General features: G+C 46.6%; 1 protein-coding gene across 8 annotated transcripts in view; it reads right to left on the bottom strand.

The window, feature by feature from the left end:
• The window catches only part of TRAF3IP2 (TRAF3 interacting protein 2), a 72,939-nt gene that overhangs the window by 25,114 nt on the left and 21,275 nt on the right, over positions 1 to 26,550 (bottom strand). For 2 of the 8 annotated variants that reach the window (XM_027601339.2, XM_027601343.2), the window contains 7 exons: positions 23,675 to 23,861; positions 20,396 to 20,574; positions 18,033 to 18,121; positions 14,062 to 14,130; positions 12,846 to 12,962; positions 9,428 to 9,502; positions 6,389 to 6,957 (listed from right to left, as the gene is read on the bottom strand). In XM_027601339.2, the coding sequence (XP_027457140.1) occupies positions 6,811 to 6,957; positions 9,428 to 9,502; positions 12,846 to 12,962; positions 14,062 to 14,130; positions 18,033 to 18,121; positions 20,396 to 20,574; positions 23,675 to 23,861 (863 nt within the window). In that variant the 3' untranslated portion in view covers positions 6,389 to 6,810. Of the gene's footprint in view, positions 1 to 6,388; positions 6,958 to 9,427; positions 9,503 to 11,772; positions 12,041 to 12,845; positions 12,963 to 13,227; positions 14,032 to 14,061; positions 14,131 to 15,308; positions 15,570 to 18,032; positions 18,122 to 20,395; positions 20,575 to 23,674; positions 23,862 to 26,550 lie in introns of those variants that run through there. The other 6 variants (XM_035728370.1, XM_035728371.1, XM_027601341.2 and 3 more) reach the window with 6 other exon arrangements.

Genomic DNA, 26,550 nt, shown 5'->3' with positions numbered 1-26,550 from the left:
TTAACGACTGAGCCACCCAGGCGCCCGGGCTCCTAGATTTTAAATAATTTGAAGGCAAGAGTCATGTATCACTCACCTCTGTGCCAAACATAGGACCTTGCACACAGTAGGCATTTAATACCTAATTGTAGATGGGTTGCTGATCTCTAGCTGCTGCTTAGCTCCCACTGCGTGACCTTTCTGGGATTAGCTTTTGAATACCTGTCTCATTAGAAACAGTAGCATGATGGAACCAAAACCTTCGTGCTCACGCTGGGCTTCTGCTTCCTGTGCCTTTTCAACGAAGAACTGTATGCTGGTATCCGAAGACCTTAGTTTAGAATCTTAAATTTTAAAAACCTGGGTGTGGAACACCCCCCCTCACTCACTGCCCAGCCTGGTTTAGCGCCTGAACTTGGGGATACTCTTTTGCCTCAGAGGGTTAGTGCAAGAGACTTTTTCCACCGCTGACACCAGAGCTTATTTCTTCAGACATTCATTTTTTATTTATTAGTGTATATAAGGTAAGGGTGTGTGGGAAGGGGCCACCAGGGCATCGATGCAAGGGCATCGTCTGGGGGGGGGCTGGGGCTTGACATGGAGCAGGGGCACTGGTGCTGGGCATCCTGGGGGAGGAAGGCAGGGGCGCGGGCCGGAGGGGGAGCGCGTTTGGTGCTGCTGAATACTAAGCGCTGCTGGACGGTTTTGCCCCCAGTTCAGCTGTTTTGTCCCAGCCTAGTTTAGAATTGTCTTGTGTTCTTGGAGTCTGTTGTGAATGGGCATCCTGTTTTGAAAATCTATGCGAAGCTAGAATGGGAGCCGTTTTCTTTTCTTTTTTTAAATTTAATTTTATTATATTAATCACCATACATTACATCATGAGTTTTTGATGTAGTGTTCCATGATTCATTGTTTGGGTATAACACCCAGTGCTCCATTCAGTACGTGCCCTCTCCAATACCCATCACCAGGCTAACCCGTCCCCCCACCCCTCCCCTCTAGAACCCGTTTTCTTTTAGCCACAAAGTGAGAACAATGAAAATAAGACTCTCCTAGTTGATCATGATTTTTGGCGTTGTAACCACAAAAAAGGGAAACTTCTCTTTTTAACTTGGGAGGATTTTATAAAATCTCCATGTTTTGTGCACATTTCGAACATGAGACTCCACCATGGCAGAACCCATCTGAGAGGGATTTAAAGCTCAGGGAAGCGCTTGGCCACTCTCTGCAAGCTTCTGAGTACCCGAACTTTGTAGATAACAGATTGGAAGATAGAATCAGTTAATCCCTGAACTCAAGGAACCCTTGGCCTGTATCCCAGATAACACAGGACGCTGGAAATCGGTCGGGTCCCAGCCTCGCCTAAACGCATTTCTCCTCTCCTCGGAAGAGTGCCGCTTTTGACCACCGCCAGCCTGAGAGCCTGGCCTCCCCGTGCCACCTTGATGCTCTCAGGGACAAGTGGCCCTCCATGGAGGGCGTCGCCCGCAGGGGGCAAAGGACTTGCAAGTACCTGCGGCCCAGCTGCTGCTGAGCGTGCAGACTGGCAGCCAAGCCCTGCGCCAGCTTTTTCTAAAGCAGCCCTTTTGATAACACCAAAGCTGTTTCCCTCACTAGAGCCTTGGGCTGATTGAGCCCTGGCCAACTTCTCAGGGTAACAAAGAGGAGGCGAAAGTAATCCAAACACAGGTTTTATTATAAAAACCAGGGAGTGAGAGAAGTATGTTTATTCTGTAAGATAACACACCTGCTCGGTGCCCGGGAGGCTCATTTCCATCTGTTGCCATGGCAAACTCGTTATACTTCAAGGCCATGTGGCTTTGTTTCCTTTTGAGATCCGGTCCTTGTCCTACCTTTTCTAACAACTCCAACACAATGACATGGAAGCCTGCGACAGCATAATTGATTTCTCCTTCCCGCTATCCATGGTTTACATTTGTGCGGCGCGGGACTGAGGCTCCCTTCTCCTTTGAACTCCTAGCTAACCGTGAAGGCATGCTTCAGAGAGCCGTCCTCATTAACATTCCAGGTCCCCTTCCCCGTCAGTGATAAACAAGCCCTGCATCAGTGGCCTCCTTGCTTCCACTTTTACAAATGAGTGGCTTGGTTCCATGTTCTGCTGCCGATCCAGGTGCCCAGGCGCTCCGTGCGGGGCAAAGAAGCACGCGGGAGAGGCTAAAAATAGAACAGCAGTTTGGACGCATACCAGAGCAGCTACTTCATCTCAACTTGCTTTGCACACGAAGCCTAATGGGCTCCATCAGGCCTGAGTTCTCTCTCGCGCCTTCTCCCCCCACCCCCTTTCCCCAGCTGCCGCCTACCATCAGCGCCTTCCTGGTGAAGGGAGCAAAGGGAGGTCAGGCAAGGGACAAAACATGTGTGCCCTCGTGGTTTTAGTTACAAGTGCCGGGGGATCGGGGACTGCAATTATTCCTTCCATACGAGCGTTTCTAGAAAAGAGCAGGCAGCCCCGGCACATGGTCACCTTGGCCCAGGAACACTTTGGTCTAAGACTCTCTCCTTGTTTTAGCAGAGGCTCAAATATCACTTCCTAAAGACCTTGGTGAGGGTGACCTGGACCCACACTCATATGCTCCTTGAGAAGTGACACAGGGAACTCAACTACACTGAGTGTCCCTCTCCCAGGTCCCACCTGTTTGGCTAGAGGTGAAGGACTTGGGAGCAAATGCACAGTCACAGATGGAGGGGCTGAAGTTCATGTGGGTGAGTTGGCAGCACATGAGTGCCCAGGGTCCATGAAAGCTTCCCAGCTCCCACCAAGTATCCTGGGATTCTATCTGAAAGCTTTTTCCAATAGAAAATGGAACAAAATCAGTATGGAGTTCAGAACATGCTATCCTGCTGGGCACAGGGCCTCCCCAGATGCCAGCCCTATTGATTGGGCTAGGCTCTTTGGTGTTGTCCAGGTGCCTCCTGACAAAAGGGACTTTTTCTGCAGCCTCCCTCCACCCCACCCTGGCCCCAACTCAAAGGAGAATGATCAGGACCTATACCTTTCTCATTTCTTCATCTGAAAGGTAATGCAGATTTTCCAAACAGCTATGCATTATTCCAACAAGTGCTACTCTTATCAGATGAGAAGCACTGTGGAGGAAGATGACTATTACAGGATTTAAAAATAAAAGCATTTTTCATTGTTCTTGCTGTGGAGATTGGCCAGATAAAACTAAAACAAAATTGATCTAACAGCAGATTTTATCTGTAAGCTTCAGGAAGTTGCCAAGGTCTTTTAAATTGTGCTTTGGTTTTATATAATACTCGTATGAAATAAATAAATATGCCAAAACTACTTCAAGAGAAGTCACACTCCATCTAATCACAGCAATAATTAATTCCCCAAAGACTCTCCCCCAGAACAAGTTGCAACATGATCATTTAATCCTCCAGCCACCAGAGGACAGAGGTGCATCTTCCCTCAGGCCTCCTACGTTCATGAGGCTCAGTTTACCTCTGGGAGATGCTGGGTCATTTGTTGAACAAATCTACCGTCGAGAGCCGGAAAGCTTTCTAGGTTTGCCAGATAAATGTCTGCATACTAGACACCAGGATATCTGGGTTCTAGTCCTAGGGGGAACTTAAAGAAGCCATGGTTTTGGGGGGCCCCCTCTCTGCATGCATAAAAGTACACTGCAGAGGTGCGTGATTTCTAGGGGCCTTTCAGATTGAAAATTCCAAATGTTTCCAGAAATAAGTGATTTAAGAATTAAATTTATTTTGGTGTTTCTTCCTTTCCGGTTTTTGTTTTTGTTTATTTGGTTGGTGGGCTCAGATAGAGCTATTCATTTTGAAAAGTAGCGCATAATTCTTCAGGATGAGAGGCAATTCTTCTTTGCGGTATTTTCCCACAGTCTAACCTTCCTTGTCTTTTCACTCGCCATGAGGAGGTGGGGCTCACTGATTCTTCTTGGTTCATTAGGAAGAAACAGAAAGATCCTGTGTTTTGAGAAACTCTTTCTGGATCATTTCCCAGTGATCACAGGACTTTGCAATCCCTTTGGCAAAGGTGATGGTGACAATGGGGTGTTTGGCAAAGTGGTGGAGGAGGTGGTTAATGAAGTGGCTGAGGTTAAGAAAAATGCTCTTGGCAAAACATCATGAAGCAAGGTCTGGAATGCTCAAAGCGGAGGGCTTCCCTCCCTTGCTGAGACGACTGAGAAACACTCAATCTTTAAATAGGTGATTTATTTAATAGGAAAAAAGAAAAGAGTATCAACAACAATCATTTTTCTGAGCACTGAAGTGAGAAATAGCTAGTCTAATACTTAGATTGTAGCCATGCACTGAGATGTCTCTGGATGATATAGAGGTTAAGTTAAACTAACTAGGCATATGTACATTTAGTCCCTGAAATTAAAAATTACATTTCAAATTTTAAGTTGGTTACTAAATATTAGACAAGCATCTAACCTTGCATTCTGTACACCTCACCCCTAAAATCAGTTTCGGTCTGAATAAAGCCTTGTGGCCAAGAGGTTATTTTTTACTGAGTCAGCCCTACCCCACATCCACCCCCGAAATATCTGCAGATGAATGCACGAGGACAGGGATGACATCTAAATAAACCAAGTGTTAATCTTGGTGTCAGCGCTCTCAAATAGTTGTTAAAATTCCTTTGATGTCAGTGGTCAGCAGATTTCATAGAAACTTCAGGGGTCAAACTTTCATCACCTGGTCAGGTGCTGTGTGTGTGTGTGTGTGTGTGTGTGTGTGTGTGTGTGTGTGTGTACTTTTTGTTTTGTTTGTCTTTTTGGCTACCAGTGCTACCAGCTCTAACAGTGTGATGACTATTTGTGGAACACCAGGGACCTTCCCTCGTCACTCACCTGGGGTGGGAACAGTGGCTGAGAGCTCAGGCCAGGCCTCTGCAGGGAGGAGGGGTAACAGCACATTATTAAACCCTTGCAAACTAGAAACATTTCAGAGAAATGATTGCTGACGTCCTTTTATTTACACTTGTGTGAATCCTTAATGATGGTGTCACCTCCAAAAAAGATAATAAAAAGAGGGGCACCTGGGTGGCTCAGACTGTTAAGCGTCTGCCTTTGGCTCAGGTCATGATCCCAGAGTCCTGGGATCGAGCCCCACGTCGTCCGGGCTCCCTGCTCAGCGGGAAGCCTGCTTCTCCCTGCTTGTGTTCCCTCTCTCGCTGTGTCTCTCTCTGTCAAATAAATAAATAAAATCTTCAAAAAAAAGATAATAAAAAGAGAGAGAAGCCTCGAAGTTTGTGTTTGGGAGGTTTTTTAGGCATTTTAAATTAATCAAACCAGATAGTCCCACCAGGTCTCAGATGCTACAGCACCAAAGATGCTGGTGATAGTCTTACTTCAGGTAATGATTACTTCAAAAAAAACTATACTAGCTTTTTTTCCCTTTTCCTGTTTTTTTGTTTTTTGTTTTCTGTTTTTAAACAAAGACATTCACCTTACCACCCAGTAGACATCGGGTAACAAATAAATGAAATTGTGTCCTTTGCAATTCATTAGCAAACCTTATTTATAGTTGGTATTTGTCTTTTCCCTATGGTGACATACAAGGGGTGAACTATCTCGTAGCACCATTGAGCCTTGTTTTGGAGATGAGGTACACAGGTAACAGGAAATGGTAGCTCTCTCTCCCACCCCCCCACCTCAAAATCTTCATATTTCTTACTACTTAGCCCATAGCTAACGTCACCCCACCTTGCTTTAGAGCTTATGTAGATTATATATATATATCTCATATACGGATATGTTTGTGTTTTCTTGAGATCAGATGAGCAAGATATATATGTTTCTAAAATTACTAATGTGAGGGTACTGCTGATCAGATTTAAAAAAAGTGAAAAATGTCCCTGTTGGGAAAATGTAATTTTATCCTCCGGGCAATATAATTACGAAAACTCAGTCATTCTTCAAAAGAGTATTTAGAACTTAGGTCCCAGACCTTAAAACACTTAGGGCCCTCGAGATACCTCTGTCCACGTCATTTTAGAAGCGAGTCCTTGGGGTTTCAGGTGAGTGAAAGGACCTGCGTAAGGTCACACAGCTAGTTAGTGGTAGGAGCAAGACTAGAGCACAAACCACTGCTCCGGCCCGCCTTCTACCGCAGCTGTTGTGCTTCCCATCCACGGATATTCTTACGTGCACAGCCAGGCTTGATTTAGAGTCTACTTAGAATCATGGCTGTGTGGTGTACAGGAGTGGTTTTGTTAAAAAGTTCTACCGCAAGAATAAAGCTTTGAAGATTAGGTTAAAAGGGATTGTTTAACTATCTGGCTCTAATCCTCTCATACAGACCAGTCAGTTACATTCATCTAATATTGCATCTAAGCAGCTTTCCTGAAGCAACTGCCCATGTCACTAGGAATTAACACACATCTATCTCCTTTGAGATAAAGCAAAATACAATCTTACAAAAGAGTAAACATTTTATTATTTGTACACGAATCAGGTTGGTCCGAGGACACGCGAGCATCTGGCTAACTCATAAAAGTAGCTTTAAGCAACGGGAGGGGGTTTGTGGTCGTTCACTGTGACATCATTTCTCTATCTACTGGCTAAGCAGGGAGAGGCATCAGACTGTGAGGAGCAACGTGCTGGGGGCATCAGAAGGAGGGAATACAGAACAGCCACAGCCTCTTTTGGAAAGGCAGGGTCTGTGGAGGTCTCCGCAGAAGTCGTCTGCAGGACAGGCCTTCCGGGGTGGGGGGAGCCCTCTGAGAGGGACTGCGAACAGACGGCCTCTGCTGGAAGAGTCCTGTGGGAACAGGATCTGCCCCCCAAACACACACACACACACGGCATGAGCCCAGGGCTCTGGGGACCGAGGGTGTCACAGGGGCACCACCTGAAGCGTGGGCAGGGGCCCCCGGGGAGGGGCTATGTACTCTTCTTCCCTGAGCAGCCGCAGCAGGATGTTTTTCTTATTCTTGGGCCAGCTGTAGACGTGAGTGTTCTGAAGCCAGGTGGGCACGTGCTCCTATGGGAGAGGGAAGGACAGGAGTGAAGGCCTTGAGAGAGAACCCTGGATTCCAGAGCCCAGGCTCAGTTCCCAAACATCTATGGCTTCCCTTCGTGGGCGTGCCCTACTGACGTCTCCTGGGAGTTGTGCTGTTTGGCTTTTAGAAGGGGTTAGCATGTGCAATGCTCCTGGCTTCGGGTGTAAGCTGTAGATCTCATTATGGAAACCACATGTGTGAGGCATTTTCTGTCAGCCTCCCAGGCTACCTGCCCTTTGCATTTCAACGTGCTTTTCACCACCTTCACATAAAAGGGGTAGGACAGAGGTCATGCAGAGTGATGGGAATTCCTTTGTGGCTTCAGAAGAAGTATGCCAAGGCTATGGGCTTAATCTAATTCATTATCCTTTCATTCTAGCCACACAGATCTGGCCTGCAGGAGAAGGAGCCCACCAGGTCTGTGATCAGGCAAAAAGCAGAAACTAAGCCAGGGATCGTGAGGGTGCTGATTCAGACTGCCCTCACGGAGTGGACATTCGGTTGGGGAGACAGACACGAATAAGTAAAATACATAGTGTGTTTGATGGTGATACATACTGTGGAGAAAAATAAGACAGAGAAAGGGGAGAGGGAGTACTGGGCAGGGCTGAAAGGTTTGCAGCTTTAAGTGGAGTGTTTAGGAAAGGTCTCACTGAGAAAATAAGCAAAGACCTAAAAGAGTGGAGGGGACCCGGCTTTGTGGATGTCTGGGTCCAGCCAGTGCAAAGGCCCTGTCGTGGGGGCGTGCCTGGCCTGTTCAAGGAGCAACAGGCCAGTGTGGCCAGAGAAGAGTGAGTAAGTGAGAGTAGGAGAGGAGGTCTAGAAGTAGAGGGGCCTGAGTCAGCTAGGGCCTTGTAGGTCTTTCTCTGAGTGGATGGGATCCCTTTGGAGACTGCAGAATAAGCTTAGAAGCAGCACCTGCTACGTGTCAGGCATCCTGCTGGGTGTGGATGACACCCAGATCCAACAGACACAGTTACTGCCTTGAGGAGTTCCCGGCGTAATGATGGAATGTAAATGAAACTGTAAAGAAACTATTTTCTAGGCAATGGTGTACCAAAGGGGCAGGAGGTGGGAGAAGTCTGCCCTGAGCACAGGCAGCGAGGGGGTTGTCTGAAGAAGTTTTAAAATAACAATAAAACCAACTAAAAGTCAGTCTCCTTTTCCATCACTATGTTCCCCCAGCCCCTCCCCTCCCAACCACATCCCATTGACTCAAGGCACTAGAGCTAAGAGTGCTCAAAAGAGGAACAATTTAGTATATCGGCAAGGGAATGAGAGGGCAGCGGAATCTAGAGAGGTTGGGTGCTAGAAGGTAAGCAAGAGTTGACTACCAGACAAGTGAGGGAAGGGCACTGCAAGCGGGGGCAACGTGTGAGGCACAGAAACATGAAAGAACATGGCAGGTGTGGGGGTATGCTGAGATAGTCCGGTATGGCCAGAGCAGAGTCACTGTGCACACGGTGGGGAGAGAAGCCTGAGCAAGTGGGCTCAGCCCTCTTCTAAGGGGCCTCATCTGCCACGCGAAGAAAGGCGGGTGCGATCCTGGAGTCAGCTGGAATCCACCACACAGTTTCCAAGCTGGAGAGAGACAGATCAGATCTACATTTTGGATGTTCCTCTTTGATGGCAGAGTAGAGAGAGGGTGGTTAGTACAGGGTCAAAGTAGACGGGAAGGCCAGTAAGGAGATCCTGCAGTGGGAGCAATGAGAGCCTGGGGCAAGGGGCGGAAATGCGCTATCGCATGGGGGCTGAGCTTTGGGACCCTGGGTCCTCTCAGCTGGTCTCTGCCTCCTGCCCCATACAAGTCTCCACGCAGTCCTGACATTTAGGGCTCCTCCCGGGTGCAGCTGGGCCTGAGCCCAGGGTGCTGTGTTCTGAGTCTCAAGACATTCATTACACCTCTACCTTCTCCTTGCCAAGCCTGGAACGTGGCTTCAGATGGTTTTTGTCCCCATGGCCCAAACCTGCTGGCATGTTCTTTTGGTGTAAAAACCCTCCCATGAACCACAGCAAAGCTCACTTTGGTCACTGTGTAGATTTAATTCCTGTCATCTACAGATCTGAGAGCTGAACTCTGTGCACCAAAATACGTCTGTGGACAGTCAGCAAAAAAATGTACATATCTTGACTTTTATGTATGAGAGATAAGAAGTATCAGATGAACAGTCTTTTTTTCTCTCATGAGTTAAAACGCAAACTACTTCTTTGTGTGTAATGGCTGTTTGAACAATTAGGACAGCGATGGTCCATCAGATAACAACTTAAAACCTTCCTGATTCCTGATTCATGCTGCTGAGCTGAGTGCTACAACCTGTGGATCTTTCTGGTAACACTGTTATCTCTAAGGACTGATAAAGAGTTCACAAGCTTTTCCACTTAAAATCCCAGATAGCAAGCACACCAAAGCTTGAATTGTAAGGTTTTTTGCTTGCTTATTTTTTTGTTTACCTTCTTAGCATTCGGGAAGAGCACAGGAATGAATCTGAAATTCATACTTCCTTGTTTTATGAACTCAATCTGCATCTGGAACAGAAAGAATTTGAAGGTTTGATTTCAGGAATGAGGAGGAGGAGTTAATGGCACCCAGAACCAGGCAAGTCCTGACAGCATTTTTATTCTGATTTCCTTGAGTGCCACACACCGAGACTTTTAAGGTCTCCCCATTACACATGCATGCCATTCACTCAATTAATCATTTATTGAAGGCCTATTAAAGGTCACACTCTGTGCTAGACTTCGGGTTTCAGGGGTTAGGATACCTTCCAGGGCGTGCTCAGCGGGCTTGCATCGGCTCACGAAAGCCAGTTGTATGCCTCCCTTCCTAATTCTGTGTTCAGTGATTTTACACTGGTAGCTTGAAATTGGCCATGATGAGAGTACTTATACCATGGAAATGGGGAAATGCTACAAATCAGGTTTTTTTTTTTTTTTTTTTGAGAACCAGGTTACCAGAACACTGCTGGCACGATTCCTAACCTTCCAAAGCCAGCAGATTGGTGAGCAGGAAGAAGGGTAAACTGCCAACCACAGGGCACTGTGAAAAGTATATAATTGCTGTGGAAGCCCAAAATGGGGGCCATCCATTCTGCATCAGTGATTTGAAGGGCAGTTACAAGGGAGGTGTCACTTAGATACTGAAAGACAAGAAGTTGGTCAGGCAGAGGAAGTAGGGGATGAGGGGAAGGACATTCTCAGTAGAGGAAACAGCATGAGCAAATGTCTGGAGGTGTGAAAGAACGTTGGTGGGGTTGGGACCAGCTAGCAATGCTTTGTGGCTGGAGCACAGGATGGAGTGGGGAGGGAGTGGGAGATGAGACTGGGGGTCAACTGTGAGGAGCTCTGCCCGCCACACTGTAGGTTCCCCACACAGTTCCAGTTTGTTCTGACACCGCGGTGGCCCCCAAAGACTTAGCTGCCAAGAACTCTATCAAACCCAGAATTTTCAAGGTGAGGGGAGCTGGAGTCTTCCTAGTGCTGTGACCAGCACAAAGCTCTCAGTCATCTGATGACAAGGAGATGAGGAATTATGTGTTCCCAAGTATTTCATCTTCCGATTGATTTTTTATCACTGAGAAGTCTTCATTGTGCAGGGGAATAAAAACAGGACAGAGAAGAAAGTGACAGTGGTGACAGCTGGTTATTGAAGTCACCATAGAAACCCCCTCATAAACACACACACACACACACACACACACACACACACACACACACTCGCACACACGAATGCTCCACAAGGTTTTTTGTTCTCAGAACCACTGTCTTAGTTTAAAATGATCTGTGTACTGTGCAACATGTAAACACCAATCACCAGGACAAACACGTGAAAGGAAGGGCACAGGTTTATAAGTTACAAGGGAAGAACTGGATTTAGTCTCTGACTTCCATCCAGGACACTGAATCCGTAAAGTTTTGCTTGTCCACTAAGCCGCCCAGTCGGCTGGCGACCGAACAGCCGCAGTGTATGCTTTCTCTCTTATTTCCAGATCTGGGCTTTTTGTGAGGTCACTGGCCCTATGATGCCGTTACTCATGGCTACCTCTTCATTCCCTCTGTCCTAAAGGCTTCTGCTGCCCGGAGAGGACCTGGAGGTCTTCTTATCTGGCCTCCTCAACCCCTCCAGTGATAAGGAAGGACCCAAGGCATCGTTGTCCCCAGAAAACTGAGTTTGGAGGCAATCTGGCTCCTGGCGGGGCACCATCAGATAGGCTCTGGGGTTGGGCTGTGTTTTACTGCCTGGCATTGCTGCACACCAGCAGAGCTTGTCAGGTCCCCTCAGGAACTGGCAGGGACCGGAAGCCCATCCCACACACCAGCTGTCAGCTCCCAGGACCAGCAGGCTCCTAGAGATGCAGACAGGACATGGAGTGCTTTGGGGCCATGTAGACCTGCAGCAGCCAGCCGTGACCCTTTGCAGGGCCCTGCCCATGGGCTGTCAGACTGGGAGAGGATGGAATGGCGGACGCTTATCTCCTGATTCCTTGGCCTTACTCTCTGACCTTACCACCCTGCCTTGGCCTTTACTCTGGGTTGGTTCTAATCACAAATAAGTGGTAGGCACTTGCTAGAAGAGGAGACAGATGGGGAAGCCCACCCACCCACCCACTCTGCCTTTTTCCTGTGCTCCTGATCCACAGGACAGACCCGGACTTCAGTCAGCTTCCCCTGAGGTAAAGCTGCCCGTCTCAGGCCTGCCTGGGTCCTGCCTTGTGCCGCTTACTTATTCCGTCTGGGCCACTTCAGTGTCCTGCCCCATACTGCCGTCTTAGTCTGTGATCCTTTCTGCCCATTCCAGGTGCCTGTGGAATGTTCCAGTTGGAATGGAGCTTACAAGTTCTAGTCCAGTGGATGTCAAGCCTTTTTAAAATCTCAGAATCTTTGGTAAACAAATAAGCCTGAGAAAGGCAAACCGGCTCTGGCTGAGGTGGGGTGGGAGGCTCAGAGCCGCTCTGACCCCCAGCACCGATGGGCACCCAGTAGGGACTCCACAGAACATTTTGAAAGTCGCAAGTCTATTCCAGCGTCCTAGTGAAGCGGAACTGTCTCCACAGCATCTCTGTCATCCTGGAAAGCAGGGAGATCACTAGCTCACAAAACAGCCAATTCCAAAGCTGGGTGATATTTTTGGTCAGAACGTTCTATCAGATGCCAAGCAAGCCTATCTTCCTATAAATTTCTCCCACTGGCTTTAATTTGGCCAGGCCCCATGGTTCAGGTGTGGCAGTGGACCGTTGCGCATCTATCATGAGCTCAGAACAATCCCTCCCCTTGATCTGAGCATCGAGATGTGCCATATACTTCACAGGCATTATTTCATTGAATCTTCACAACACTGTAAGTGTCAGTGACCCATCGTATGATGAGGGACACGGAGGCACAGAGAGGTTTAGGCAGTTGGCCCACGGTCACCCAACTATACACGAGGAAGCAGAATTTGAACCAAGTCCATGTGACACAATAGCATGCGTCCTTTCCACTCCCATACTCTGCGTCTAAGTCAGGGGACAGAATAGGACACAGATGCAGGAGCCCGCTCTCCTCACAGCCCTGTCCCCGGCCCCTCATGGGACTGCCCATTTGTTGGTGAACAACCAAGCCAGCAGAGCACTGTTTTCCAGAGCCTTGGGAGTTAGAGTTCACAGATGAATCTCCCCTTGCTACTGACAGGAACTGAGTCCCAGAGATGGGGTCACTTGCCCACAGTCCCGAAGGTTGCCAGGGCCAGAACCAACATTGCCCACTCCTGCCTGGGGTTCTTTACCCCTCACGGTGCCACCTCCAATTGGTCTCTAGCGGAGGACAGGCCTTCACCGAAGAAAGCGCCCCTCTGTGAGGGGCGGCGAGGCGCTGCGCTCCCCTCACCACTCACCATTCGATGAATGTACTTAGTATGTAAGCCATGCTCATCCTCGTCCAGATGCGACTCAGCACCTTCCACGTCCTGTTTGTATTTGGGGCTGATTGCTACAATTATCATCACTGTCTTCTGTTAATGAGAGAGAAAGCATGTTTATGGAAGTGTAAAGTGCGGTCCATTTGGTGAAGGCAGGCTGGAAACCGGCCAGCAGGGCTGTAAGCGTTCTGCCAGACTCCCGACTGGAGGGCCCGGCTCCTTCTCCGTGGAGAGTGAAAGGCCCCGTCCCCCCTCTCGGGCAGACTCCTGCCTCCCCTTCTCCCCTCCGTCTCCCTCCCGGCTCCCTTCAAACGCAGCTCTGCGAGAAGCGCTCCTTAAGGGAGGCGGTGCTGCCCACCATTTTGCAGAGTCATCACTGACAAACGTCTGACGGAAGGCCGAATCACCAAGCAATTCCGCATGGTGGCAAAGAGGCTGTGCAAGGGCGCGGATGAAAAGCCCCCTCCCTCCGGCCGCTGGAGGGAAGCTGTCGTTCCTGCGCTCCTGACCGCCCTGCTTGCGCGCGTGCCCTTCGCACAGCCACGAGGAGCGGCCCCCTCCGCAGAGAGCGGACATCAGGCTGCAGACAAAAGAAACCACAAAGCCCCAGCCTGCTGAGACTCTGTCCCCCACCGCTCGCTCCAAAAGCAGCAGCTGAAGCAGCCGACACGGACACACTGGCAGCAATCAATTTCTATCTTGTTAAAGCACAGAGTGTCCCAGTGGTCAGTATAGATTCTGTCAGTGGAAAACAAATCACAGGGCTGCGAGTGGGCGCCTGGGTGGGGGGGCGGGGAGGTGCGCGGCACGGGCAGCCTCCCGGGAAAGCTCTGGAACCCGATCCTGCAAAACACTTGGGGTGGCTTCGGATTAAATTGAATTCTGTCGCTCCCACCCTACTCCCTGCCTTCATTTCCTCTTTTCCCATTCTGGTCAAAAAAATTGTTTGCTCTGATTGTTATCAACCACCTGTGTCTGGTTTGACCGTTATTTCCTGCCTGTGCATGTCCACGAGGGTGACCCCATCCTTCCTTTGCAGGTCTCTGCACGGCTGCCAACAAGGGAGGCTTTGTTGGGACTTTCTCAGCTTTGGACTTGGTGGGTTTGCCAGGGCTTCTTTCATAAAATAACTCTACAGGCGAATTGTCTTTTTCCACCAGAAAATGAGCTCAGAATTTGGGAATGTACTTACATCTCTAAGGTAGCGTTCCATCCACTTAATGATATCAATGCCTCGGATTCTATCCTCAAATATGTCAATCTACAAGAAAAAGATGTGGGAGGTGGCTCTTAATGAGGAGCTTTCTCTAGATGCAGAGCAAGAGAAAATACAAGAGGCTACATGCATTTAAGATTGGCAAAATTACGAATGATTTTGCAGGGAGGAACATGTAAGTCTAAAAAAGTCTAAAAAAACCAAAATACAGTTTTCTTAAAGTGTTCCCTATTTCAACATTAGTAGGCATTTAAGTATTTAATATCCATTATTAGGATATAGTGGTACACATCAAAATGTATCTTTGGCTACACAATAATGTTTTAAAAATCTCAGAGACATAGTAGACCAAGTTGGATATAAGCCAGCTATATTATGTGTGTGTGTGTGTGTGTGTGTGTGTGTGTGTGTGTGTGTGTGTGTGTGTGTATGTAATTTGAAAGGCTAACATGATATCATCCTGGAACATTTTAATGAATGTGTGGGGTGAGATACTGAGATACAATTCTGGCACTTTCCTTGCATTAGCCAGGTCGTTATTATGGTATTACGTCCAGTTTCGATCTATCCGTTTAAAAAGGATTGTATGAAACTTGGAGCAAATCCAAGCAACAGTCGAAAAAACAATTACTGAGATGGTGGGAAAAGGTTTACAATGAAAGTCAAGAAGCAGAACTCTTGGGCCTTGAAAAGACTGATATTAAATATCAAGTCTTCAAAGGAATATTTGAAGGGGAGAAAAACTAGTTATTTTCTATTTTTCAGAAGACCAAATAAGGCAGCCTTTCTGGGGCTCCGGCTTGTTGGGCAGCCAGAGAGTAATGTGCATGTGTACAAGGTGCTCTTGCTTAGAAGACGGATGCTATACTGGAATGGCTGACTCGGGAACAGTGTCCTCGAGGAGGGGTATATGATTCAGCCACACTGCTCTCAGATCAGTTGTCCTAAATGTCACTCCGCCATTTAAGACTGATCGAGTCCTAGCCATTCGGCAAGCTCTCCAGGCCATCTACCTCTTTTCTTCACGTGTCCTGTCTACTTTACTCCCGGGCACCCTGAAAGCATAGCACAAGCCTCCCCGCTCTGTGAATCCTCCCTACACGCTGACTTCCTCGTGCTCACCTCACCCGCCTCTGCCCCATTGTGACCAGTGGCCCTGGACAGTTAACACATTATTATAACATCCTTTCATTTGCTAAATGTCTCGTGTATGTCTGCCTTACCTCTTCATCCTGACTCTACTCTTCCTGTGTAGCGAGAAAGTGCCTCGAGTACACCAAACTGTCAGACACATACAGTACGTCAGGCAAGTTCAGAATATGCTTCTTTACTGATGGAACATCAAAAATGGAATGGCTTTCCTTTTGGCTTGGATGATTCCTGTTTTAAAATGTCAGATGGCCGGGCGCCTGGGTGGCTCAGTTGGTTGGGTGACTGCCTTCGGCTCAGGTCATGATCCTGGAGTCCCGGGATCGAGTCCCATATCGGGCTCCCTGCTAAGCAGGGAGTCTGCTTCTCCCTCTGACCCTCCCCCCTCTCATGTGCTCTCTCTCTCTCTCATTCTCGCTCTCTCAAATAAATAAATAAAATCTTAAAAAAAAAAATAAAATAAAATGTCAGATGGCCAGGGACCACATGGTATGTACCACATACATGAGGTAATCTTGAGAAAGCTTGTGTGGCATTCTGTGAGTGGATTGGTAACCCCCTTCTATTATATGAGACAGAAGCAATATAACGTCGGGGTTGAGAAGAAACAGACAGCTGGACTCTCTTCTTGGTCTACTCTTGGCTTCTGCACTTCCCACTTGTATAACTTTTAAAACATCACTGAAACTCTCTAAGTCTTATTATCTTTATTTGTAATATGTGGTTAACAAACCTACTTCCCAGGATGGTTGTGAGGATTAAAACAATTGGACATGGCAATATCATAATGCCGGGCTTGAAGTTAATTACTCAATAAATGGTTATTTTAATTGTTAACCCAGCACCTAAATTATTTCTTGCTACTGAGGTGGGCCTTCTGGGAGGCAGAATATGCTGGATTGTCTTTCCAGATCTCCACCAAAGTCCATAGCTTCTGTACACAGCCACTGTTACAGGCCAAATTGTGTCCCCCCCCATTCATTATTTGAAGTCTTAACCCCCCACTGTCTCAGTGTGACTGTATTTGGAGATAGAGCCTTTAAAGATTTAATTAACGTGAAATGGGGTCCTCTGGGTGGGCCCTGATCCAACATGGCTGGTGTCTTTAGAAAAGGAGATTAAGACGCACGGAGCAAAGACCCCGTGAAGACATAGGAAGAAGGTGGCCATCTACAAGCCGAGGAAGAGGCCCAGAATGAAACCAATCCTGACGACACCTTAATCTTGGACACGTCCAGCCTCCAGAACTATGTGGAAATACATATCTATTGTCTTTATAGCGGCCCTAGCAAACCAATACAGCCTCCTTCTTCAGGTTGTAACCACTGTTCCCTTGTCTCTTCAGACCTAGGGGTGGTAGCAACTCCCGCTTTTGCTAGTCCCAGGATAGTGCTCTGTTCCCTGTGGATTTCTTAAAATTTACCTAGAGCTTTGAAAATTGTCCTTTCATTAAACTTCCCTTAGATTACCCATTAAGTGTTTTATTTTTCCTACTAAGGGGCTCTTAATGTATCAACATAGTAAACTAACTGTCCAGGGTGGGGCTCTGTGATTCTACTATAAGGCTTCATAGTGATCAGGATCAAGGACAGACTTAAATTATGTCTAAGTAGCCCCTGATTGGTAAGGTCATAAAAACGTATCCTCTTTTCCAGGGGCAATCTGTATGCTTATTTGGAAATGACCAAAAGTAGGATCTTTTCTGAAATGTTGGCTTTATGACCTGCAATTTGATTTTATGTCGTGGTTGCCACAGTGCTTTCTTATTTCAGAAATGAGAAACTGAAATGTTGGTTCCTATGCAGTCACTAAGTTGGAATGTATAAATTGTATACATTTTAAACTTGCGGACACTCCCATTAGAAAAAGTATAGGATAAAGAAAAAATTCAATAAAAACTGTTAAATAATGCCAAGCAATCATTAAAATAGACATTTCATTATTATCTCTCTTTTTTTTTTATCCTTCAACATTGCTATTCATGGTTGTTTTCCTTAATTTTTCACCACTCTCTAGAATTCACTGTCACTAAATGCCCCAAGGGGGCCTCTGGGAAGGAAAAGATGTGATCTCAGTGTTTTAGGAAAGCCAGCCCTTGGAGTGGCCTCTGGTGGCATTTTATTTATCCTACAGAAGAGCGTACATGACTAAGCTGTGCTGTTGGAAGGCACTGCAGGGAAACTTGGGGAGTGTGTGCTTCCTGAGATTCCTTGAGCCAAGATCACAGTGCGCCACAGGCCTGGGTTGTCTACCTCCCCTGGAACTAGACTAGACCAGCTGAGAACCTGGCCGTGGAGTCCTTGTCCGGAGAGCCGTGGCCCCATCAAGGTGTGGAAGGCAGCTGGGCACAGTGGGCCTTGTACTTCAGGCCTCACCGCCCAGGGCCCCACAGAAGGACCTGGTACAATAAGCAGGTGGCCTGGGGAAGCCTGCAGCCTCCTGCACCACAGGAATCGCAGCCAAAGCAGTCGTGCTTGGTGAAAAAGGGCAAAGGTCTGAAGTGCAGCAAGGGCCCAGGATTTGCTTCAGGCCAGGGGCCACGCTGCATTTGCGGTCTGGCTGTTTGGAGGTACTCAGAATCGCTCAAAAAACATGCAAGAAATAAGTGCCAGAGCCTCTGGATAGCTTAAAACCTGGAAAATAACTACCTCCATCCATGAGCATTTAGTTCATAATCCCGTAACTCAAATAATATAGTTTGAAACCTCAACAGTTATTTATATTTTTTTCTCCCTTTGTTTTTCTTCTCATTGTACTCACTTTAATCGTTCAGCCTTCTCTCGAGATAAAATACTTACTGCAGTTTGGAAGCCATTTACCAACAAGAAGTTCACGAATTTCACCACCTCCATGGCTGTGTCCATAGAATAGGTGATAAAGACTTTCCCTAAGAGAGATTTTTCGCATTTATTAGAAACTAGTCAGATTATTCTATTCCGAACACTTGCAAATTGTATGTGATGTCTTTTGTCTTTCTAGAATAATAAAGTAAAACTTTGGGATGGGGGTGGTCTGAGGGCTTATGCCGGCAGCTGGGAGAATTGCTGTCCTCAGGACATAGACGCACAGGCCCCAAGAGGCCAAGAGGCAGGGGGTCTGTCTAAGGGGGGTGCAGACTGCCCAGTGTGCAGGAAAAGAAGAATTCTGGCAGCCTGAGGCAAACCGAGGAGATCTGCTGAAAAACCACGTGAGGCATTAACAAAATCCATCACCCAGAACCCGCAGGTCCTTGAGATCAGGCCACCTCCTGGTTTCTTAGAGACACTTGGCACTGTGCCTAAGGAATACTCTCGCAGCAGGTCAAGAAGCTGAACCTTGCTAAGGGGCCACCCAGCAGTGTCCTCTTTTGATCTCATGATGCTCTCTGTTGCCCTGAACTCTTGCTTGACAAGAGCAATTAGGGGAGAGGGAGGAAGTGGTTCCTTACCCCCTCCTGCCCTTTCTCCACTCACTGGTGGGAGAAAGGTCAGGCGGTTGGGGTACATGAAAGCAGAAATGTTATAGGAACGTCAGCGGCTTGAAGGACAGATGCCACCTCTGGGCATCCAGCATCACTGACTCCCTGCCTCCTCCCTAGGTCAGCCTGGAGCCACCGATGGCATTGTGCCCATGAGCCTGACCCAGTCAGGACGCGAACCAATGTTTTCTCAGGCTAAACTCTTGTGGGAAATTATCTGGCTAGCATGTTAATGTGACAGATGAATAATCCCTGTGTGTTGGCTTTTAGTCTTGAATGGACAGGCTCAATCTCAGGAAGTCCCTGGGGCAGAGAGTGGAGAAGAAAGGAAGGCTAGAGAGAAAGTATAAGTGTGTGTATATTCATCTATGCTTGGGCTCTGGTTTTTTTTTTTGAAATAGATATCTCAAATAGAAGTGTGTACAATGGTCATATTGACTCATTTCAAACAGCCAGGCATATTGAGAGCACTCAATGTATCCTTAACACCTACTATTCAACCAACTCCTGTGTAAGAATTTTAGGACTCCTTTATAGACTATAGTGAGATAAATATGATCTATAGACTGACATCAGGGTTCTATCCTATGCAAGGCAGCATCCATTCTCCAGAAATACTCAGGATTAAAATGTGTAAGATTTTGGGCGCCTGGGTGGCTCAGTCGTTAAGCGTCTGCCTTCGGCTCAGGTCATGATCCCAGGGTCCTGGGATGGAGCCCCGCATCGGGCTCCCTGCTCTGCAGGAAGCCTGCTTCTCCCTCTCCCACTCCCCCTACTTGTGTTCCCTCTCTCGCTGTCTCTCTCTCTCTCTGTCAAATAAATAAATAAAATCTTTTAAAAAATAAATAAATAAATAAAATGTGTAAGATTTTAAGAAGATTAAAAAAATTTTTTGAATGATAAACAACAGTGGATCTTTGCCATAGAAACCTTCCAGAGTCCTAAATGACTAGAGAGCACAGATTCCCTGGATGGGAGTTAGCAAATGCAAAAGGCTTGATTTTCATATTTGGTTCAAAGAGGCACCCAGATTTGTAAAGGGCTTCTCAGAATTACCTGAGCTTCTCTAGCAAGCACAACAGAATATAAGAATTTCACAAGTAGTGGCTGCTTTTGTAAGATTTCTGGAACTTACTGTCCTGACTGACCTTAACATGAGACCATTTTGGTGATATTTCAACATTTCTGGTTCTGGCTGCAAAATATGGAAAAAGAATCATCACCTGACACTTAGTCGAATGTTTCTTTAAATAAAAGGCTTAGTTTGCATTTGGTTGTAAATCAGTATGGAGAATGTGAGACCACTTTTTCCAAACAAGATTGCTCACTCCTACAGGAAATGACCTCGTTCTTGATGGCTGCGGCTAATTTATGGCGAAACGCTAGGTCCCTGGCCAACACCACACGGACATCCAGTCAATTTACCCAGGGACTAGTCCACTCACGACCATCATTTAGAAGAGAGAAGCATTGGGATTGTCATTGGAGTATATGCTGAAGAAAATCTTGTGGTAAGCATTTTGTGAGGATTGCTGGTAGTGTCAGAATCACTGAAAACATCCATACAAAATGCTGGTTACTTTTTTTGGTGAAAAGTAAAGAAGTAAAATTTATTTCCCAAGATTATGAGTGAATAATCATCAAGTACTCTGAAAGTATAAGACCTGACAAAAAGAAGGAAAAACAACATTGCAAACAACTTACGTAACTCTTCTGGCAAATTGCTTGTTTTCAGAGTCCCTCTGGCTGGAAGGTTACTAAGGGGTCTAGGGACAGCAGCTGGGGATGGAGCCTGGGGACCTAGGGCTCTCAACTCTGCAGGACACTCCAAGGACTCCTCAGGAACTCCAGCTCGATGAGGTGGCTGGTTATACTGTTGGTCCCTGGAAAAGAATACATTTATAGTCAAATTTTCATTTTGTACAAAGGCAAACCCGGAGGGACAGAAAGCCTTTGAGATACCAGTGAGCTAGCTCTCTCCTCTGCCTCCGTTTCTTTTCTGGGCCAGAAGGACGAGGGTTGCTTCATTTAAGTTAAGTCAGTAAGTAATTCGGCTGGCTGCCACATGTAAGGACCCATGTTAGGGGTCGAAAGAGGGAGCTTGATTCGATTTCTCCATTCAAGGACTGTCTAATTGGGAAGATAAGTGGTATGTACAAGGCAGACATGGTCACCAATAAAAGTAGTATGATGGGTGATATACAGGGTTGGTGTTATAGGCATTCAGATAAAAAGGCAGGACTTTTAACTCATGATAGATAACATTTAATTATGTATCAAAAGGTAGAAAAGGCCTTGCAGGTTTAAAGTATGTTGTTGCTAATATATGGATGAAAATCTGATTTTGAAGACCCGTCAGAGAAGTTTCTACCACATTGTTCTATGGCATCTTTCTTATTTTTTTGGTTGCCGGTATTCCCATGAACGTCGTGCTGAGAACTGCCAGATGCCCTTGTGGGAGATTTGGAAAGCCGAAAGAAGTGGAAACCATGCTTCGGCCACTTCTGCGGTTTCTGTCGAAAAGTGCTGCCGTGAGGTGCTGAGTTCCTCAGGAGGCATCCCAGTGTCCCTTTACCAGCCTCCCGTGTCAAGGTGAGGGCAGAGGCATCCATTTTGGGCCAGTGCAGATCTAGCAGGTGCAGAATGGGTCCAATCGTTGCAGCGATGGTGGCTTCCTGATTCTGGATTGTACTATGGCAGCATGGCCTCGAACCGAGTGTTCTCTGGCGGCTTTCTGATCTGCTTCTCTCCCTGTGATGGAGGAAGGAGCTTCTTCGGCGTCCCGTTCTGTGGGGCTGCTCTGGGCTCTTTCCTGGAAGCCTGGCCTAAAGCTTGCTCCTCCGGCCTCCAACAATTCTGTAAGTGCCCACTCCTCTATGTCAAATCCCTTCCGCTGAAAATAACTAGAGTTGTTTCTGGTTTCTGTCACTGAATCCTGACTGATAGGGGGGCTAACACTGCGTCTATAAGGTTTTATTTCTTAAAAAAAAACTCTGAAGGACGTGTGGCAATATGTTAACATTTTAAAAATCTAGGGAGTGGAAACCTGGATATTTGTTATTTATTGTAGGTTTGAGATTGTTTTATATTCTAAATTTTAAAAACTGTTTTGATTTCCAAATTGATGTGTATCTGCCCAGTTTTTATAGATTATTGCATATGCTTATATTTTTACCCAAAAGAGTAAGAAAAATTTTGAAAGTCTTATGCAACGGGATTTAAAATAAAATTACACAGAATCTCAAGTGTACTATATTTCTGAAGTGTGAATGTTTGAGGAAATTATTTTTGTTTTACATTTTTACTAATATATAGAAAAACAATCCCTATAAAATATGCCCTCATCTAATGGGGACCCAGTTCCATATCCTTTTTGCATTAAATTCCTTTATACCGAAAGTTGCTTGGTTGTTATAGAAAACAATTGCTCATTTGATTAAAAAAAAATGTTAAAGCTTTGGTAATGTCAAAAAACTTCCATGTAAAAACAATATCATGGCTATTAATGACAGAGTAAAGTTTCTGTGTCAAGGTTTGCTTTCAAATTTATCACTAAGAGGAGGATTAGCTTCATTACCTGAACTTATTTTTCATTATCCTAAAATGATAAAATAAATCCAAGGAGACCATAGCAGGCTTAAATTGATGTTACCAAAGCAATTCTTCTGTACTAACTTCACAATTCTTCTGTAAATCTGAAAATATTTCAAAATAAATGTTTATTTAAAAAATTACTGTTGCCTCCCCTATCCAATGCCAGTGGACATGTTTCCATAAAGATGCTTAAGTTTTGTTTTTTTTCTTGGACTTGTAGATATTTCTTATGCAAGAGTACTTATCTGGTTGTAAAATCACATTTTCCTGATTTCATTATTTAAACTCCATGACACTTTTTAAAGTTTATTTATTTAAGTAAACTCTACACCCAACATGGGGCTTGAAGTCACAACCCTGAAATCAAGAGTCGCATGATTCTCCAACCGAGCCAGCCAGGTACCCCAAACTCTGTAATTTTGTTCTCAAAAAATAAGGGCTCTGTCAGAAAGGAAAATCTGAGAATGTATGGGCTTTTGAGGAAAGGGGGAAGCAGGCACGTGCCTTATCTGCCATCGTAAATAGAATGCCCTTTTCTTCTTTTAATGAACTTTCTGAGCTAATTACCAACTTCTGCATTTCTGAAAAATCTGCTTTAAAAGGACCTTTGTATCTCATTCTAGTCTCAAAACAGAATGTAATTTTACTTTGAGTGATATATAAAAATTGTGCTTGAGCAAGAGCAAACATTTCCTCTACTCTTCAATTTTGTCTTAAATTAAGGAGTTCCATTTCTAGGAGTTCTTCCTCTGTATTTTAGATCCATAAATTAAGAGAAGAGGAGAACGTGAAGACGAGGCAAAGGAGAACGATGAGGGGAGACGTGACCGAAGGCTAGACAACCGGTCTGGTCAAGCAAAGCCAGAAATGGTTTTCTGGAAGACGTATCGGCAAGACCTAATAATGGCACTCCATACGTGTGGGTGCTTATATTACAAAAGAAAACAATGGGCTTTTTAAAGTTGCTACTGAGAGCTAATTGAATTTAAAATTTCAAAGTAAGACATGGGTTTAAACAGGTGTAGAAACTAGGGATATAAGCATGAGTTTCCTAGTGGTGGAAGTCAGTCACAGTAAAAACAAAAATCTATTTCTGGGCTAAAAGGCCAGGTGACTTGAGAGTAAAAGGAGTGCGTGTCCCTTGGCATCTTAAGAGCCTTTCCTTCAAGAGAATTTTGACGAGTCACCAGCGACTTTAATGTATCTGGTTAAGAGATGCTTGTCCACCAGCTGCCATTTCCTCCTGACTTGAAGAGTCTATTCCCCCGCGGGGCTCGGTCACTAGCCTGGGTCGCACACCAACAGAGAGGTGTGTTACGCCTCGATCCCATTGGCATCATTCTTTTTCCCACTAAAAAATGTCTGAAAGTTGGCCCTGTCATAGTATACCTCGGGAGCCCTGGGGAGGAGTTGTCTCTTTGTGCGGGCCTCTGGTCTTGGTTCCAGGGGCTGGGGTAGTTCAGGACAACCTTTTGCACAGGGTGCGGGCCCCTCACGCTGGCTCCAGGGACGGGCTGCCCGCACACAGCTGGCTGGACCACTTGCTGGTAGGCTGCTCGAGGGTGGTCGTGGCCACCTGTAGGTGAAGACAGCAAAATGAACGGGGCAGAATGACTCTAGGGCCTTTGTGTGAAAGCAGAAGCACACTGCCAATTTTTGTCTCCATACTGTGGGTTTCAGATATCAGTTACCACCTCTGTAATGCTTGCCATATTTCTGTACTATTATTTACTTGATTGTTTTCATTAAATTGAGTCATTTTTCCCTAAATAAAAACATCTGTGAAATCACGAGTTTGGTGTTCTAATTGGAAAGCACAGAGCTCCACACAGGCCTCTGTTTTAATAAGATACTTAGGATAATCCAACCACGAAAAACTCTCACACCACCATTCTGACCATAATTTTCCAAGTTTCTAGAATCCAAGGCTAGGAGAAATTATCTCCATGATAGATAGAGAATCGCTACTCTCTTCTTTCCTTCCCCCAAGGGGACAAACAACACACAACACACACACACACACACACACACACGCTCACACATGCTCACACACACATATACCATTCCCTTAGGAAGAAGTAAATGAATGATGAAACTTGGCTCATACCTCTGGGAAGTAGCTAACTGGTTGGCAACACCTCCCAACTTTCTTGGTCTTCTCTTGTTAAAGCCTACATGCACTTGGGGCCACGGCAGTTAGAAAAGGGCAGGCCCCGGGGCACAGACAGGGCTGGTGATGACTTATGTGCACATGTAACCTACAAGAAAGTGGGTCCCAGCCAGGCCCTGGAGCAGCAGGGTCCCCAGGGAAGAGGGGCAGCCTGCCTGACCAGGTGAAAGAAGAGAACTGAAGGCCAGAGGAGGGATGCAGAGAAACCAGGCAGGGGGAGTGAGGAAGCCCCTCAGGGACCTGCCCAGGCCCCAAGGGGCTCAAGTGGGAAATCTAAGCTGTAAGTGTGCAGATGCGCCTTAGGGATGGGTCTAGCCTACAGAGGGGTTGGAGAGAGCTGAGTGGATAAACTGCAAAATAAACCATGAGTACCTCCTCGCGATCCACGCTCCGCCACCTCTGCCCAAGAAGCCGGGTGATCAGGAAGCAGAGCTGGTTACATCAAGTCTACAAACAGCAGAGCTGTTTTTCAAAACAACACGTATTGGTCTTTATTCTTTTTCTGATAATAATAATAAGAAGAGAATGTTTGCTGGGGCACCTGGGTGACTCAGTCGTAAAGCGTCTGCCTTCAGCTCAGGTCGTGATCCCAGGGTTCTGGGATCAAGCCCCGCATCAGGCTCCCTACTCAGCGGGAAGTCTGCTTCTCCCTCTCCCACTCCCCCTGCTTGTGTTCCCTCTCTCGCTGTCAAATAAATAAAATCTTAAAAAATAATAATAATAATGTTTGCTTGCTGTGAAGGTAGGATACATGCAGGAAGGTAGAGCAAAATAAAACTAGCAAGCAAGCAAGCAAGTCACAGACAAGGTAGGTTGGAACCAGAATGTGGGGGGGTGAGAACATGGCTGGGAATTTTATTCTTGGTTTGGCAGTCAGCAGCCCTGGACGTTTTCAGGGGGAACGATAGCCTCAAGTGTAGACAGAAAACAAATAATGTGCATCTTCACTGCCTCCAGGTCTCCACTGCCTGACTCAGGCAACTTGGCTGGGTGACCCTGGAAATGTGGCCAAGCCAGTCTCTCAACCATGGTCAGGTTCACCGGGTTCAAGCTATTGTCTGCTTTGACACAGGACACCAGCCAGGTCCCTCCTATCACCTCTCTAATCCAGGCTGTCTCCTGGCCCTGCCCATTATGCCTCCCAGCAACTGCTTAGGGCTGGTCTTGATGTTGGGGGCTTAGGGAAGGGGAGGGGGGTGAAGGGATGTTCCTGGATCTATCTCAGCTCCCTGGCTGATAAAGGAGACCGGGACTTGGAGAGCACCTCCACGAGTGGGGACCTAGGACTGCATGACAAGATATACCCCACAGAATTTGCTCTTACTGCCATCCGGGGCAGGTCACATTATATGCCAAGGGGTCCAATGGCCAGGTAGAATTTCAGGACAGGGGCACCTGGGTGGCTCAGTCGGTTAAGTGGTTGCCTTTGGCTCAGGTCATGATCCCAGGGTCCTGGGATCGAGCCCTACATCGGGGTCCCTGCTCAGCGGGAAGCCTGCTTCTCCCTCTCCCTCTGTCTGCTGCTCTGCCTACTTATACTCTATCTCTCTGTTAAATAAATAAAAATCTTAAAAAAAAAAAAAGAATTTCAGGACAACAGGGCAGGTGGTTACTATTGCTCCTTTTCCCTAGAAAAGGGAAAAAGTACCACGGCCATCAGGTCCCCAGGCGTGGGCCAGCCCTGCTTTTAGAGGAGGCTTGTATGAGTGGACCATTTACAAAACCAGCTGCAGCTACAACCCTCCGGAGATCTCCCCTTGCACTTAAAATCCTCCTTGCATGATCGGGTCCCTGCCCTTGACCTTAGGCCCTTGTATGCTCTCCCAAGCTCACCAAGCCCCAGCTACCCTGGTCATCTTTCTGCTTGAACACCCCAAGCTTGTCCCTCACTCTGGGACCGTGAGATGGCCATCCTCTCTGCCTAGCATGTTCTCGCACTCTATCTTTACAGACCAACTTCTTGTCGTTCTGGCCTCAGCTCCCACACTAGCCTGTTCAGAGGGGCCCACCCCCTCACCCAGTTGCCTTAATCTATCCCCCCGATTTTATTTTCTTCATAGTGCTTATCATGTATATGAGTAAGCATGACCCTTAC

Source organism: Zalophus californianus, chromosome 7, assembly GCF_009762305.2.
Source record: "Zalophus californianus isolate mZalCal1 chromosome 7, mZalCal1.pri.v2, whole genome shotgun sequence".
Classification (NCBI taxonomy): domain Eukaryota; kingdom Metazoa; phylum Chordata; class Mammalia; order Carnivora; family Otariidae; genus Zalophus; species Zalophus californianus.
The sequence above is the reverse complement of the archived record's forward strand: the minus strand, read 5'-3'. Positions and strand labels throughout refer to the sequence as shown.